Source organism: Larimichthys crocea, chromosome XVI, assembly GCF_000972845.2.
Source record: "Larimichthys crocea isolate SSNF chromosome XVI, L_crocea_2.0, whole genome shotgun sequence".
Taxonomy (NCBI): Eukaryota; Metazoa; Chordata; class Actinopteri; family Sciaenidae; genus Larimichthys; species Larimichthys crocea.
Genome location: NC_040026.1, coordinates 4901386 through 4916129, shown reverse-complemented (window position 1 = coordinate 4916129; position 14744 = coordinate 4901386). Strand labels below are relative to the sequence as shown.

Here is a 14744-nt window from a genome sequence, read left to right as displayed (position 1 = left end):
AGACTAGAAAGGAGCTATATAGGTAGACAAAAGTAAAGTATAAAATAAAGTAAAAACTCTCTGATTAACAGACACAAGACCACACAAGAACGCATGCACACACACACAGACAAGACAAAAGTCTTTCAAAATAAGAGTTCCATCAAAATAAGAGCCCATTAAAAAGGCGATGATGACACAGCTTGTTGTATTAATACTGAATTTCCTGAGCAATGTCAATCATAATGTATGGGGGCGACGGGGCCAGAGTCAGGCACACTCAAAATTTCTTTAGAAATTTTTCTAGTTCGCTCTGCCCTCCACTGACCTGCTGAGTTTGACGGGTGCTCTGTCTATTTTTGGATCCGTGTTTTGCTCTGAAACATGTGGAACTGATGAAATGTGCGCCGAACAGACGGAGCTCTCGTCTTTGATGTTGCCCATTCTTAAAGAAACGCCTTCACTGAGGATTCAACAGAAGCTACATCACAGTGTGTACAGCTTCATCAACAGCAGCCTTTCCCATTTTTAGCAGGATTGTAGTTACACTTGTATGATTCATGTTGTTTGACAGTCTTTTGCAGTGGCATTTCATTCCGTACATTGTTTTGTGTCTGAGATGAATAACCTTTACTTAAGTGTTGATTGTTTTATTGTTTGGTACAGTCCAAAGACATGCAGGTTAATGTGCCCTGTGATGAACTAGCAATTTGTCCAGGGTGTACCCATTGGTAGCTGAGATTGGCTCCAGCCCCCTATTAGGGATAAGAGGTTAGTTAGTCGTGGTTAGATAGAGTTTAAAGTGTAATTTCGGGAGCCGGACCACACTTCAACCGTGTCACTTCCGACAGTCCTATAAATACCCTCCTAACACTTCATCCGCAATCATTAATTTTGTCAATAATTCATTTTAACGTATCTTGTTGATAGTGTGGTCCATGCTAGTGAAATATTCACTCTTTGATGTGATGACCAAAACAGTAAATATGTAAGCTAATTTATAACCTCACAACTTCTCTTGATGTTAGTATTTCTGAATCTAAAGCTGGGCCTGTGCCAACATCTAGGCATGAATGATGGGCTTCTGTGGCCAGTTTAACACCACTGGCCCAGTTCCACCACAATAAAACCAATCAGAGCAGTAAACAGAACCACTGCAGGTGAAGAACAGTCAGCGATGGACTGCTAGAGAATACTGTATCTATGTTCTGCCGTGTCTGTATCAGTCTTCTTCTACTCTTGTTTTGTTTTTCAACCAAGGGACCAAACCATGCAGGAGGTACTCCAGCACTTCAGATTGGGACACACACACACACAGTGCTTTCACACAGACATAGCTAATTTGATGCTTAATGCAAACACACCTGCAGACCTCAAGCTTGCAGAGACAAGAAACCGTCTTTGTGCCTTTACATATTAATGCACCCTGAGACAGTTACAGAGGTCTTCAGGGCTGCACTGTGGTACCTGATCCCAGTAGGACAGGGTGACAGCTGGGTGTCCAGATGGGGCCAGATCCCCCCTGAGAGAGATCCAGCTGGAGCTTTCTGGATTGGAATGGTAAAGAGGGGGGCATGTGTAAAGCAATCCACGCACACACACACACAAACACACACATACAGTTGAGAGCGGACAGCAGCAGCACTGGACTGCACCTGATCCCTCCTGAGCTTAGCTAGTCCTCTCTCACTTTTCCTGTTTTTATCTGTTCCATTGATCCACCGAGCCACACACACATTTCTCTGTTGCACTTTTCCCTGCGTTCATTCCTCGTTTTTCTCATCCAAGTGTTTCTACACTACACACACACACACACACAAACACACACACACACACACAAACACGTACACACACATCATTCCATTGCTGCAGTGTAATCACCAACACTCTCTCATTGACACATTCCTGAGCAGCCCACCTGTTGGAAGAAGAATGGTCCAGTGTGTGCACAGTTATCCCCCCTCTCTCTCTCACACATGCACACATATACACCTTTCCTCCACGGGTTTAGGTGGGAACCATCACCATTAAACGAGGCTGTACTGGCCTCATGTCCGACCTTTCAACCTTGACCCACACAGCATCTACCCACATCATTCCTTTCTTTCACACACTCTCACACACACACACACACACATAGACACACACATAGACACACAAACACACAGTACACACAAACACACAGTACACACAGCTTAACAGAGCTCCATTGTCACACATTTCACAGCAAGTCTCAGCCTGTCTACCCCCCCAACCACACACACACACATGCACACCCCACTCACTAAACAGCCCCCACTATGCCATACAGTACAGAGCCAAGCCTCCAAGTCTGAAACAAACCCCACAACACAACAATGACTGTTCCCCATCTGCAGTGGGCGATTTGCTCCGTGTCACTCCTCCTGACACACACACACACACACACACACACACACACACACACTGTGAGACTTGTGGGGGGGGGGGGGGGGGGGGGTGCTTGTTAGTTAGTCGAGGGACACTTCATCATTGTAATTGGGGAAGTCACTTAGCGATATTACTTTTTCAGACAGCGGATTCCTCCGCTGCTGAACTTCTCCGCAGACAGAGAACTGCAGTCATTCTTCTTTACATGATTATTCTGCTCTGCACCGGCCAAACAGGACGTGAACCAAGTGGCAAAATTCAGGTGAAATCTGTATTTGATAGAAAACTGTAGTCTTAGTAGTCTTTTTTCAATCTTGGATCTTGCTGACAGTCCTTCACTATCTGTCATCCATTCACTAGACCTGCTTATTACCTCTCCCAGCATGTACTGGTGGACAGTGAGAGGTGGACAGGTAGCCAGTCTATCACAGTGTTAACATTGACACTAACATTAAAGTTTCCAACTGACGTAACTAACTGACCTGATTGCTCCACCCAGAAAAGCTGCAACTGCCTGACAACTCTGTGTCTCAATGTAACGTTGACATTGTTAGTATTTCTTAGCATTTGTCATGGAGCAAGATTAACACTAGAAACAGCAGCACACAGGATGAAGACAGAAAGCAACATCAGCCTGCCAAAATACTCACTAGAATACCAAGTGTGGATTCTTCCACTGCTGAAACTAATCCCCAACGAATGCACTATTTATATATATTTAAATATGCACTATCTTCCTGTTTCTTAATAACTGACATAACCAGCTGTTTTAGGAAATCACTGAGCCTTTTGTGGAAATATAACTATTTATTGTAAAGTGTTTTAAAAGATTCACGTCTTCAGTAGGAGCCAATGGGCTGAGAGGGTTGGCAGAGAAGTCAGAATGTATTGAGTGATTGTTGGTTTGCTCTTTTTATGAGATTTATTGAATAGGAAGAAAAATAGAATAATCATTCTAAAAGTTCACAGAGAAACATAAACAAGATCTCAGTAAACCACGATTAAAATATTGATCACACTTACTGTTTTCATCATACTTTTATATCCCAGCATGCATTTATTGGTCAGTCAGCATTATTATGCTAACTGTGTCAGCACTCACGGTTCTAATGTAACTGTTGCGATCATTACACTGAATCATCTGGTCTCTCTGCTCCATTAGAATTACTCTGAATCTTATGAGTGCACTTTAAGACTTTAACAGAGCTACTTAGTGTTTGTACATTGTACTCTTCCTCTCCCTCTCTCTCCCTCTTACCATCTGTAAACATACATGTCTCATTAATGCATTACTAACTAACTAAAGTTCTTCCCCGGAGTTTCTGTGCTCTGTCGTCCAGCAGGTTCTCATGGATCGTGGCTGCTGCTGTGATCCTGCATGACGCCCACTACACATATTATTACAGTCATTATTGCTACCATATCTGCTACTGTGGTCATTTTATCATTCATTGTGATTCATTGTTATTTTATCATTCATTGTGATTCATTGTCATTTTGTCAGTCATTGTAATTGTACAATATGTTTGTGTTGATTTGTCCTGTACACGTGACATCCATTGCACGTCTGTCCGTCCTGGGAGAGGGATCCCTCCTCTGTGGCTCTTCCTGAGGTTTCTTCCACATTTTTTCCCTGTTAAAGGTTTTTTGTGGGCAAGTTTTTCCTCACTCGAACCGAGGGTCTAAGGACAGAGGGTGTCACTCCCTGTACAGATTGTAAAGCCCTCTGAGGCAAAATGTACTTTGTGACTTTGGGCTATACAAATAAAATTGATTGATTGATTGATTGATTGATTGTTCGGTGCCCGTGAATTAAAGCTGGTGTTGGGCAACAGGATGAATTAATTAGCAATTTTTGTCTTCATAAACAGATTCTGTATATGACTGCAGAGTGACCAAGAGTTTGACATGAAGTTTAATTTCCATTCGTAGTCAGAGTAATACTGACAATGATTGCACCAGTCTGTGTGGAGAGGAAAAGAGGCGGAAGGAGTTGGCCGAAATGCAAACCATCAGCTATCAGCTTTTTAAAAAATGATCTGCATTCACATGTAGATAAATGTGTCTTCCTCATTATTTTCTCATATGAAATTCCTAATTGGACAGTGAAGGAAGTCTGAAAAACAGATAACAGATAACCGTTGACAACACCGGAAGTTCTGAAACATTGTAACAACACTGAAACAACGTGTGGGGTCAGTAGCATTTTCTGCAGTAGACTGAGGATCATTCAGGGAGAGGGTCCATACAGGCTGACGTTACGTGATGAGAACAATTGAAGAGGTATGAAAGCAGAGGAAATGGTGAAGCCAGCTCAGCGTGCTGTATCAGTACTTCATGCTTTAGTAAAACACATCTTTACAGAACAAACACGCCTGTTCAGAAATCCAGCACCTGCTGTGAAAGAGAAATGCCACAGTTTGACTCATGTGAACATGTTAAGTGAAACCAGCAGAGACTAATTACCCCTCACTGCCCGAGCTGAGGGCAAAATTTGGCAGCTTGATAGAAGACATATAAGGCAAGAGGAGCCTGCTCCACCGAACACAGAGAATCTGATTGTGGGGGTTAGATAACACGGTCATTCGGAGAAGGTATCGCAGCATAGATTATACTAAGCATATGAATTCTTACGGATTTTATTCATGAGTCGTCAATCAGCAACGATCTTGATTATTGATTAATCATTTCATGACAAACGTTCAAACTGTGAGAATTACAAGTTCTTAGCTGAAGTAAGGTTGATGCCAACTTGATCTCTTGAAAATAAAATTTTCATAATTGTTGGACATTTTATAGACTAACATGATATATCTATTAATCCAGAAAACAAATGAAGCCCTCATTCAGATGTGCATTTCAGGAGGAGGCTGTACAGAGACCTCTCACTGAACCTGGGATCACTAATCATATCTGGCAACCCACGTTACAGATGCTGCACAGACGTGTTGGGCGGATGGATATTAGCGTGTCACTTATTCTAAATTTAAACTTTTGAACAGGGAAAACCTGTAAATATTCAAACTGTGACCTACAAGAACAGAGGAAGATTTGAAGTAGTTTGTCCTGTGACCAACAAAGATGAAGGTGGCAAGTTAGTCAAAAGCAGCTGCTTCACTCAACACTCACAACACATTTGAGGACTTAGTCACAACCCAAGTGAAACAGCCAACAACAGCTTCATGAGCTTTACCACCTCATCTGGCTCCACAGGAGAAGAAGCCAGAAGCTCATAAAAAGTCCATCACTGATAAGATAACAAGATTTATACGCTGCCCACTGGCACTGTTTCAGGAGAAGACAATCGAGATAATGACAGAACTGAAAACTTCAAGTGGTACCTCAATGTCAACACATGAAGAGCAGGACACTCTGTCTGACCATTGAAGAATGAACGTTGTACGCGTTTTCCCCTCCAAACAAGATACACTGTGCTCATTTGTGAGCTTTAGAGGTGTTGATGTGTATTTCTGAACGTTGGACAGAGTCTGGTTAAATGAGTCTTAGCCAAGCTAGGTTAAACACACCCTGAATGCAGCTCATGGATCTTCTCATCTCACTCTCAGAATCAAAGCAAAAAAAAATATTTTATGAAATGTGGAACAGAAGTTGTCAGCTCTATAATGTGACGGCTTCCCTATTGAATCCAAGTGGCAACCTCCGTGTCTGTGAAGTGAAGCGGAAGTGCCAAAAAAAAGTTCCTCAAACGTCCACTTGAGGCTGGCTACAGAACGTGTCCACTCCATAAGCCACCATGTTAAAAATGTCCAACTTCACAGCAGAAACTCACCTGTTCAAATGATATTAAAGTTATGCATAATTAAGAGCATAATCCTGTATGAAGATGTCACAGATTGTAACTTTAATGTGAAAATTTCCACCACTGACGACAGTTATGACTGGTGCGTGACCCTTGACCCTGATGCTAACTGGGCCATGATACAATCCCACAGTAACAAGCTGTGAACGACATGAAAAACCAAAGAGCGAGTGGAGAACGTATCTCATAGGATCCGAGCAGAGAACAACGTGCTGTGTGATCAAAGTGACGAGAGAATCCAGATGAGTTAACGGGCCTGATTAATATGCATGAAGTTGAGCCTGAGAGCTGCTGGTGATTGTTAAAGAGTAGGAAGATATTTCTGAAATGTTGTGTCAGTTTTAACGGCCACAATGTGCCTTCTGTCATGGACTGTGCATATGTGGGCTGGCATATGGAAATACATGCATTCCAGCCCAATTTCTTATTGTCTCTCTGCCCACCCACCCATACCTCAGCTCCTCATCTCTGCAATATGGGGAGGGGTTGGAGAGGGGGGGTTAAAACTGTCACAGCAGAAATATGTGCTGCATTCCCTGAAATCACAGAGAAATTATTCAGTTATTTACAGAATGCGGCACATGATCCTCCGGTGGAGACGTGACTCTGAATTTGTTGAGCTGTTAGTCGGATCTGTAGCTGTGCCTGTCTCTAACAAACAGACAGTGTGCACTTGAAGTCATCACTTACTCCTGAATTAAAATGGTGTGGTTGGACAGCCTGCAGCTTGCGCTTTTGTATCAAGACGGCGGAATTTGACAAGTTGCATAAGACATGGACAAGTGCATGAGAACATCTCCAACAACAACAACACACACACACAGTCCTACAGATATGGAGGGTGTGTGTGTGTGGAGGAGATGATGCATGCTGAATATATGAAATGTCAAACTTATGTTAAATGACACACAAAGTTCTGTGTAAAAGGTTAAATGTAGTTTGCCTTACAGAGATACCATATACTGACATCTGCTTATTACAGGTTGGCACAGCAGACAGCCAGAACATATTTCTGTGAGAAAAACATGCAGTCTACAAGAGGAGACCCTGAATGCAGCACAATAAAGACATAATATCATGATATAAAATGTTTCCAGTCTTGACTGAGATAAAAGAAAACTGTGATTCAATATTCAGCTGTGACTTACTTCAGTGTCTGAGTGAGGTGGAATTCCAACAAGGCAAAAAGCAACTCCATTCATTGGCTTTTTCAGCGTGTGTTCACCGTAAACCGTAAAAAAAAAAAATCAATTCAATTATTACTCCGCTGCCAGCATCGTGAACGCGTCTCCAAAGTCCCGTCGTGAACAGCGGCTCCAGCACAGACTGAGTCAAGTGTCGGGTCCGCCTCTCCCTCTCTCTCCAACGTAAACAGTCCCGCTCCGAGCGGCGCCAACACAATAGTACCGGAAATGGCAAGTACAACTTCAAAATAAAGGCGTGATTTAAGTGCGCGCTCTATTGGGTTGAACGAACCAGGACTTTTTAATGATTAGAAATATGATCATCGTCTGGAACACATCTAATATGAGCAGTCAACAGTTTGAACAACAACTTGCAATATAGTTTAAACCCATTTTATCATGAAGATATTTGTTCATTTATATTTTGTAGCAAATTAAAAGACTTCACTATATACTTTCGAAATCCAACAAAGGCTTCATATAAGAATTAAAAAATAAATAATACTTATTTATTATTATCAACTGATAATTCATCAGCTCAAATTTTATTGGAATAATACATAATAAATAAATAATAATAATAATAAATTTCTGATTACTGGACAAAAATGTACTGCCCGCATATATGCCATATCACAATTTAATAAATTATATAGCACTCTTGAGTAGTCTACTTGTATCCTCTACAGTGAATTAATAAGATGACAAAGGAGGTGCTGTATATATCCTATCAATTAGTACTTGTGGCACCTATGGCAATAAATCATCACTGGACGTGCATAAAAATTCAACATAAACAATTCTCCTCTATTTTAGAGAGGCCAGGCTGGCAGGCTTAAATTTAACATGACAGATCCACCAACAACTGCACAGATAGTGGTTTGACATAATTAACACAGGGTTAAAACACATCTGTAAGTCTCAATAAAAAACATAAAGCTTCACAAAGGTAGCATTAATTGCAAGATTGGGTGACTGTTTAGGGTCTGTTTTAGATAATCCAGATCTTGTTCATGTTGTCCATTTACTCACTGCCTCCTGTCTCTGTACTGCTGCCACCTCCCAACTCAATGACAGTATAAAGAATGGATAGAGCCTGAGTGACGTCACCTATAGGTTTGAAGCCAAAATCTGATCAAAATATCAGCGAAGACGTGCATCATCGGTGGACCTGAGGATGGTCGAATGACACCTGGGTGCTCTAATAATCCATCTGTAATGGCACCTACCTGTCAATCAAGTGGTCACACTGTTAATTATGTGTAATCTTGAATCTCTGAACAGGTGAGTTAAAAAAAAAATTGAACCCCCCTCACAGAAAATTAGCTATAGAGACGAAAATTGTTGCCTGAACCAGGCTGTAAACATGTTTATTTGTGCTGTGAAGTTGAACACTTTAATACGGACACTTATGGAGGTTTACTCACTTCTGCAGCCTGTCTCAGGTGGCTGCTCGAGTAATTACTTTTTTTAGCACTTCCACATTGGCTTCATTTATAGTGGCAACAGTGAGTCTTGATCACTAGTGAAAAGGACAGTTCCCTATTAAAACAGGTGACACATCAGCTTATAAAAGACCTCAAGATCTACTGACCAAACTCCAGAAACTTGAAGGTTCATTCTTCATCCATTGGTTTACTTTCATTTTTCAAATAAGTAATATTCATGACAAGTCAAGATCAGCTTAGGAAGGTTAGGAATTAACTTTCTCAAATCTTTACCTACAGTATACATGTGGGGTTTTTTCACATGAAAACCAGTGTGTATGCGTATTTAGTCATGTTGTTGATCGATTCAGGTCCCCATCTTCACAGTTTAGTACAAAATATCTGAATTAACCTATTTGTGCTATAAACACACAGAGCCAACTCCCTCTACTGGTTCAAACTTGGCCATTGCATTTGAATTTTGCTATTGGCTGGTTTTTGAGGATGTGATGTATCACACGCTATCGTCACATGCTACGTGGCCATTAGGGCAACGCCCCCTAGGGGAGTGGGACAGAGTTAGCAGAATTTGGGGGTTTAGTTACACTTTAAATAACACAAGAGAGAATATTGAATTCATTAAAGTTTCCTTATTATGCTGAAGACAGTGTGTACATATACAGTGTGTACACAGACAGGTCACATGACCTGCAATTTTTCATTTTTCATCAGGGAGCTTCTAAGCAATATTACAGTCAGTCTGTCTTTCCATCTGTCTGTACGCTGCGTTACAGAATTTAGTGGGAGAATTGACATGCCTGAAGGAATGTGTGTGTGTGTATGCACTCCTGGTCAGTGGAGCGAGAGACACAGCCCCAATGCTGATGTTGGCCGACAGAGCCCTCGGGACAGAGGAAAGAGCATGCGCAAACACGTATATATTTACACACACACACACACATACACACACACACACACACACACACTCAGAGTCATTATGTAATAGCAGGGCATTGAATCATCACAGAGGAAGAGAAGACAGAGAGAAGCTGAGTGCATAGTTGTACACTCTCATACACCCTCTACTGGCCTTGCACTGCTGTCACAGAAACACACACACACACACACACACACACACACACACACACACATACGTGTCACAGCTACCAGGCCTGATCATCTACTTGTTCCCTCTGCCGCTGACAAGCAGGGAACTCCTAATGAAATTGCTTCCTGAACAAAGAGCTTCCCATAATGAAAACTCACTCACACACACACAGGCACACACACACACACACACACACACACACACGCAGGAAGTTTGACTTGTGCTTTTGGTGCCATTAAGCAGTCTTCTGTAAGCTGATGTGGATAGACCATGGAGTGTGTTCCGATGATGACGTACAGAGCGAACAACAACACGTCAGTGTGGGTTTGAGTATTAGTTTGAAAGATTCATTTCTTTGCTCTTCTCTTACATCACTTTTGACATGCAGTTACGCATCAAGGACCACATAAATTCTGTTACGTAAGTGCTGGTCTTACATGAGCCTGCGTCGTCTGACATTGTGACGTCAGGTTGACATTTTAGATGTTCTTCCTGTTTGTGTTTGCTCTGTGATGAAGTTTTTTTTTTTTTTTTTGGATCAAGGTTATAGAGCATTAAAAATGACTTACAATGTGATATTGGTGACAGGACGTGTTACACAGTGAGTTGTAATGGTGACTGATGGGTCAGCAATATGCTGAGTCAGTTGTTTTCCCATTATGGAACATAAAAAACAATGAAGGTCTTTGAGGTTGGCACCTTTAAATGATACAGCATGACTGCATATGGAAAATAACTCACATGAAATGACATAATACAGTAGATCATTAGAAACCATTTATAATGTAAATAAATAAATAAATATGAACAGACATTTCACAACATTAACTGAAAACGTATATCAGCAGTTTAATAGGCCTTTCTGTGACCACATGCTGTATTGTTTGTGAGAGGCCTTCAGTTAGTCCTGTTGAGAGCACTAACCTCAGCAAATGACAGGAAGGGATAAAATTTGTGACGCTGTAAATGTTTGTATGAGCTGGACCCAGTGTACTTCTGCAGTTCATGTCCATCAGCACATGCACACATGCACGCTAAAGTACAGATAATGTAACACGCCATAAAAAACAACAGTGTCAGTTTGAAGTATACCACGGAACTGCAGCATAAAGAAATGCAGACAAAATTAAATCTGCAAGCAGCGATGTTTGGGCCCTCGCACATGTGAGCACGTCGAAATGTGCATAATATCAGTCTTGATAACCACGTTTCAGACAGCTCTGAGAAGGTGTTTCCTGCCGATTTCTTCGTTTTATGGATTGCCACGCCCACACCGTTTCCTCAAAATTCATCATTTTGTTAACTTTTACTCAGGAAGTCTATGTGAACACTCCTACCAAGTTTGAAGTGAATTGGATAAAATCCCTAGGAGGAGTTCGTTCAAACATGACCCCTTGTTAACCAGGCCGTAAGAGCAAAAATTGTGATTTTCATTCTTAAATATCTTGCTTCCTGTTTATTGTAGCCCATTGGTCCAAGAGACTTTTTTGTAGGTCTTGCCATGTTCTAAAATTCGGCTGAGGTTTCATAACTCTGTGTCTGAAACTGTGGCGGGGCTGCCTCAAAGAAAAGTTCAAGGGGGCGCTATGGAGCGTTTTTGCCATGCCCACCAAATGATATTATGCAGCCGAATTGTGCATAATAGTGGTCTTAACAAGCACAAGAAGTTTCAGACAGCTCAAAGGAAGTATATGATAGCCCCACACTTTTGCCCGAAAATCAGCCCAAAAGTAAATGGAGTCTCTTTTTTTTCTCGGAAAAAAAAAGGCAACGTTGACTTTGACGCGGCGTCACGGCCATGTCCTCTGATGAAAAGTTGTGATTTTGATAACTTTCCATTGTCGAGGTCTGAAGAACACACACGGCAAGTTTCAAACGCATCGGATAAAATCCCTAGGAGGAGTTTGTTCAAATGCGACCCCTGGAAATGACCCCAAAAACACAAAAGTCCAAATTTGACAAAAATTGGACGCTGTACGCTTCACTGTAGCCCGGGTCACCAAGAGACTTTTTTGTGCGTCTCGGCATGTTACATACTCCCAACAAATTTCGAACACGTGATGAAACTGTGGCAAGGGGCCCCTCCGAAAACACACACCTAGGTGGCGCTGTCGAGCCATATGCGTACGTCCATGTGCGAGACCCCCGAAATGCGTAATTTTACGCCCGACTTTGGGGGGGTAGGCAAATTTTCGCGAATTTTCGCGGGGATATGGGCCGTCGGAAATGCGATTTACTTTTAAACGTGTTCAGCGTTCGAAATCCAATAGGGCCTTGCCCCAGTGTGCCGTGCTCGGGCCCTAACTATACAAACAGACAAAACAAAACTGATGCCGAAACATTCCTGAACGAAAGGTTTCCAGAATGATCTTACACAGCAGCGCTCAGGTCTCCATCCTAACACGCATGTGCTCTGATAAAAACACGGCGGGTAAGGATTTAATCTAGACATTGTGGTGAAAAGTGATGATTGTCACAATGTGGAGGGAGGAGGTTGTGTGTGTGTGTGTGTGTGTGCATGCATATGGGGGGTGCTGTGGAGTGGAGGCACTAATCTGGCCTTGCTCTGAAAAGAGTTTCATCCTCACTGCAGGGGGTTAGGGAGACCCAACATCTACGTCCTCCCATCATCCCCCAGTCGCTCTCCTCATGTACCCTGTGACCTCCTCCACACCCCTCCCCCCTTGGTTAACCCTCTGTCCTTACTCTCCATCTTCCCTGCACCTCCTGCCACAGAGGCTTTGCAGTCATAAATCTCTTGGTGTTGTGATGGAGTCTGATAAGTTTGGTTTCTCTGCATTATACCAGATATACAGTAATGTAGTGTTTGTGGCAATCTTGCCCAGATAAGCTGCTTTAGCCTCTTTTTAATTTGCAGCAGTCGTTATATTAGTGACAGATTTCATTTTATTCACGCTGAACTTCCACAAATGGTGGTTTTGGATCCATTTTGTCACTTTTGTAAGCCTACTTCTGTTCACCTGCACATGTTCATGATCATAGTATAATATGTTGGGAATGTGTTCATACTCCAATTCACCTAATGCAGCATGAGTTAACAAACTAGCTGGAGGTTCATTTAAAGAGAAAGTTTAGGTTTTTGTATTGAAGAAATGGGGAGCAACATTAGGCTAATCATAGAGATATAAAAGAAAAAATAAAGATATATATTCATGTCAATTAGCTCTCTGTTACAGACTTTAGCTAACTAGCTGCAACAGCACAACAAGCAAGCTTACAGGTCAGGTAACAATTCAGACGGAACAAAGACAAATGTCATGTCATGTGTACAGGAAAAGACAATCTATACGTTTAAATCTGTGAAACTTCAGCTGCCATCTCCAAAGAACTTTGGATCTCATCAAAAGGGCTGACATCGGATCTGCTCAGTCATATCCGATGTCGGACAGCCTTCTCAGTTCCAACACACACTCTTCTTCCAAAGTCCACTCCCGAACCTAGTGACCTCAAATGTATATATTGAAATTTCGAAAACTGTGGTCCATAATTCTAAGAATAAAAAAATACATATACATGTTGCCATAACCACACACCTTATGTTCACACTATCTAACCCATAAATGAAGGACAGAAACACTGAACGGCAACAATGTCTGTTACTGACTGAAACCATAAAGCCATAGGAATGACTTTCCTTTTTAATGACAAGAATACTACTACCTATAATAATAATAATAATAATAATAATAATAATTAAATGAGAAACTTGATACCTGCTTTCTTATAGCTGTCATTTATGTGTTTCAAAATTCAATAAACAAAGTTGGGAAAAATATATATATTAATATTAATAATAATAATATAGGATTGTTTTTTCAATGAGTAATTTGTTAAATTATAAAAAGCCTCTTGTAGGAATGTTTTTTATCAATGGAGTCTTTAGTGTACGGAGGATCTCGGCTGTAAAATGAAAAACAAAATAAACAGGATATAAATAATCTCTCAATCTTAAATAGACAAACATCTGTCTCCATGCTGCAGTGTTCTGTTATGTTGTGACCTGGCATGGCAACAGAGAGGCTGGTGAATGTGTGTGTGTGTGTGTGTGTGTGTGTTTGCATGTTGGGGGAGGGTGGGGCACACACCCATCTGTCTATTTACAGCAGCATGGGCAGATTTCGCTAAATATCTAATCCATCTAATCCTCACCAGTGAAGCTATGGATAGAACATGCAGTGGTGTCAAATGACCACTAGAGGGTGAGCTAGCTGTTTGCTGCTGAAGGAAGAAAAAGACTTGTTTTTACTCACAAAGAAGGTCGAATTGAGAAAAACATGTAAGGAAGAGTTTGTGCGCAAATGGTGAATGAACAGATAATGCTCAGATATAACAGAAATCATGTATATACACACACTCAAACACCCAAGCTCCCTACATGTGTGTGACAGTACGTGACCTCTCCAGCATCAGTGGTGTTCTGCAGGGATGGGCTGTCCTGCTCCGATCACATGTAAATTGCTGATTGAATTAGAGCTTTGCGGCTTCAGAGACAGGCTCTACTTCACAGAACCATCTCCTCAAGTGAGTGTCACAGCAGGACCGCACACTGACGTCTCTGACTTCATGTACTCTGTGGAACTAACGCAAATGACAAGGTTCACCGAAGTTCAGTGAGGTTACACTAGGTGGTAGTTTTTGTTTAGTCATGCCACTTCCATACTGGCATGTTAGTAATATGTGAAATCTAAATATGCTGGACTCATCATACAAGACCTTCTGTCTCTCTCAGCCCAGCGCTTTACAGCATGGCTTACTCTCACTGCTCTGATAAACCCCAGTGACAAGACAAAGTTAGG

At 41.6% G+C, this 14744-nt stretch overlaps 1 protein-coding gene across 2 annotated transcripts in view; it reads right to left on the bottom strand.

Moving 5' to 3' along the window:
- The window catches only part of LOC104935191 (rho GTPase-activating protein 23), a 64146-nt gene that overhangs the window by 36476 nt on the left and 12926 nt on the right, over positions 1–14744 (bottom strand). The window contains exon 1 of one of the 2 annotated variants that reach the window (XM_019271344.2): positions 7357–7585. The exons of the other annotated variant lie outside the window; for it this stretch is intronic. Coding sequence (XP_019126889.1) covers positions 7357–7410 — 54 coding nt within the window. The 5' untranslated portion in view covers positions 7411–7585. Of the gene's footprint in view, positions 1–7356; positions 7586–14744 lie in introns of those variants that run through there. 2 annotated transcript variants of the gene reach the window in all.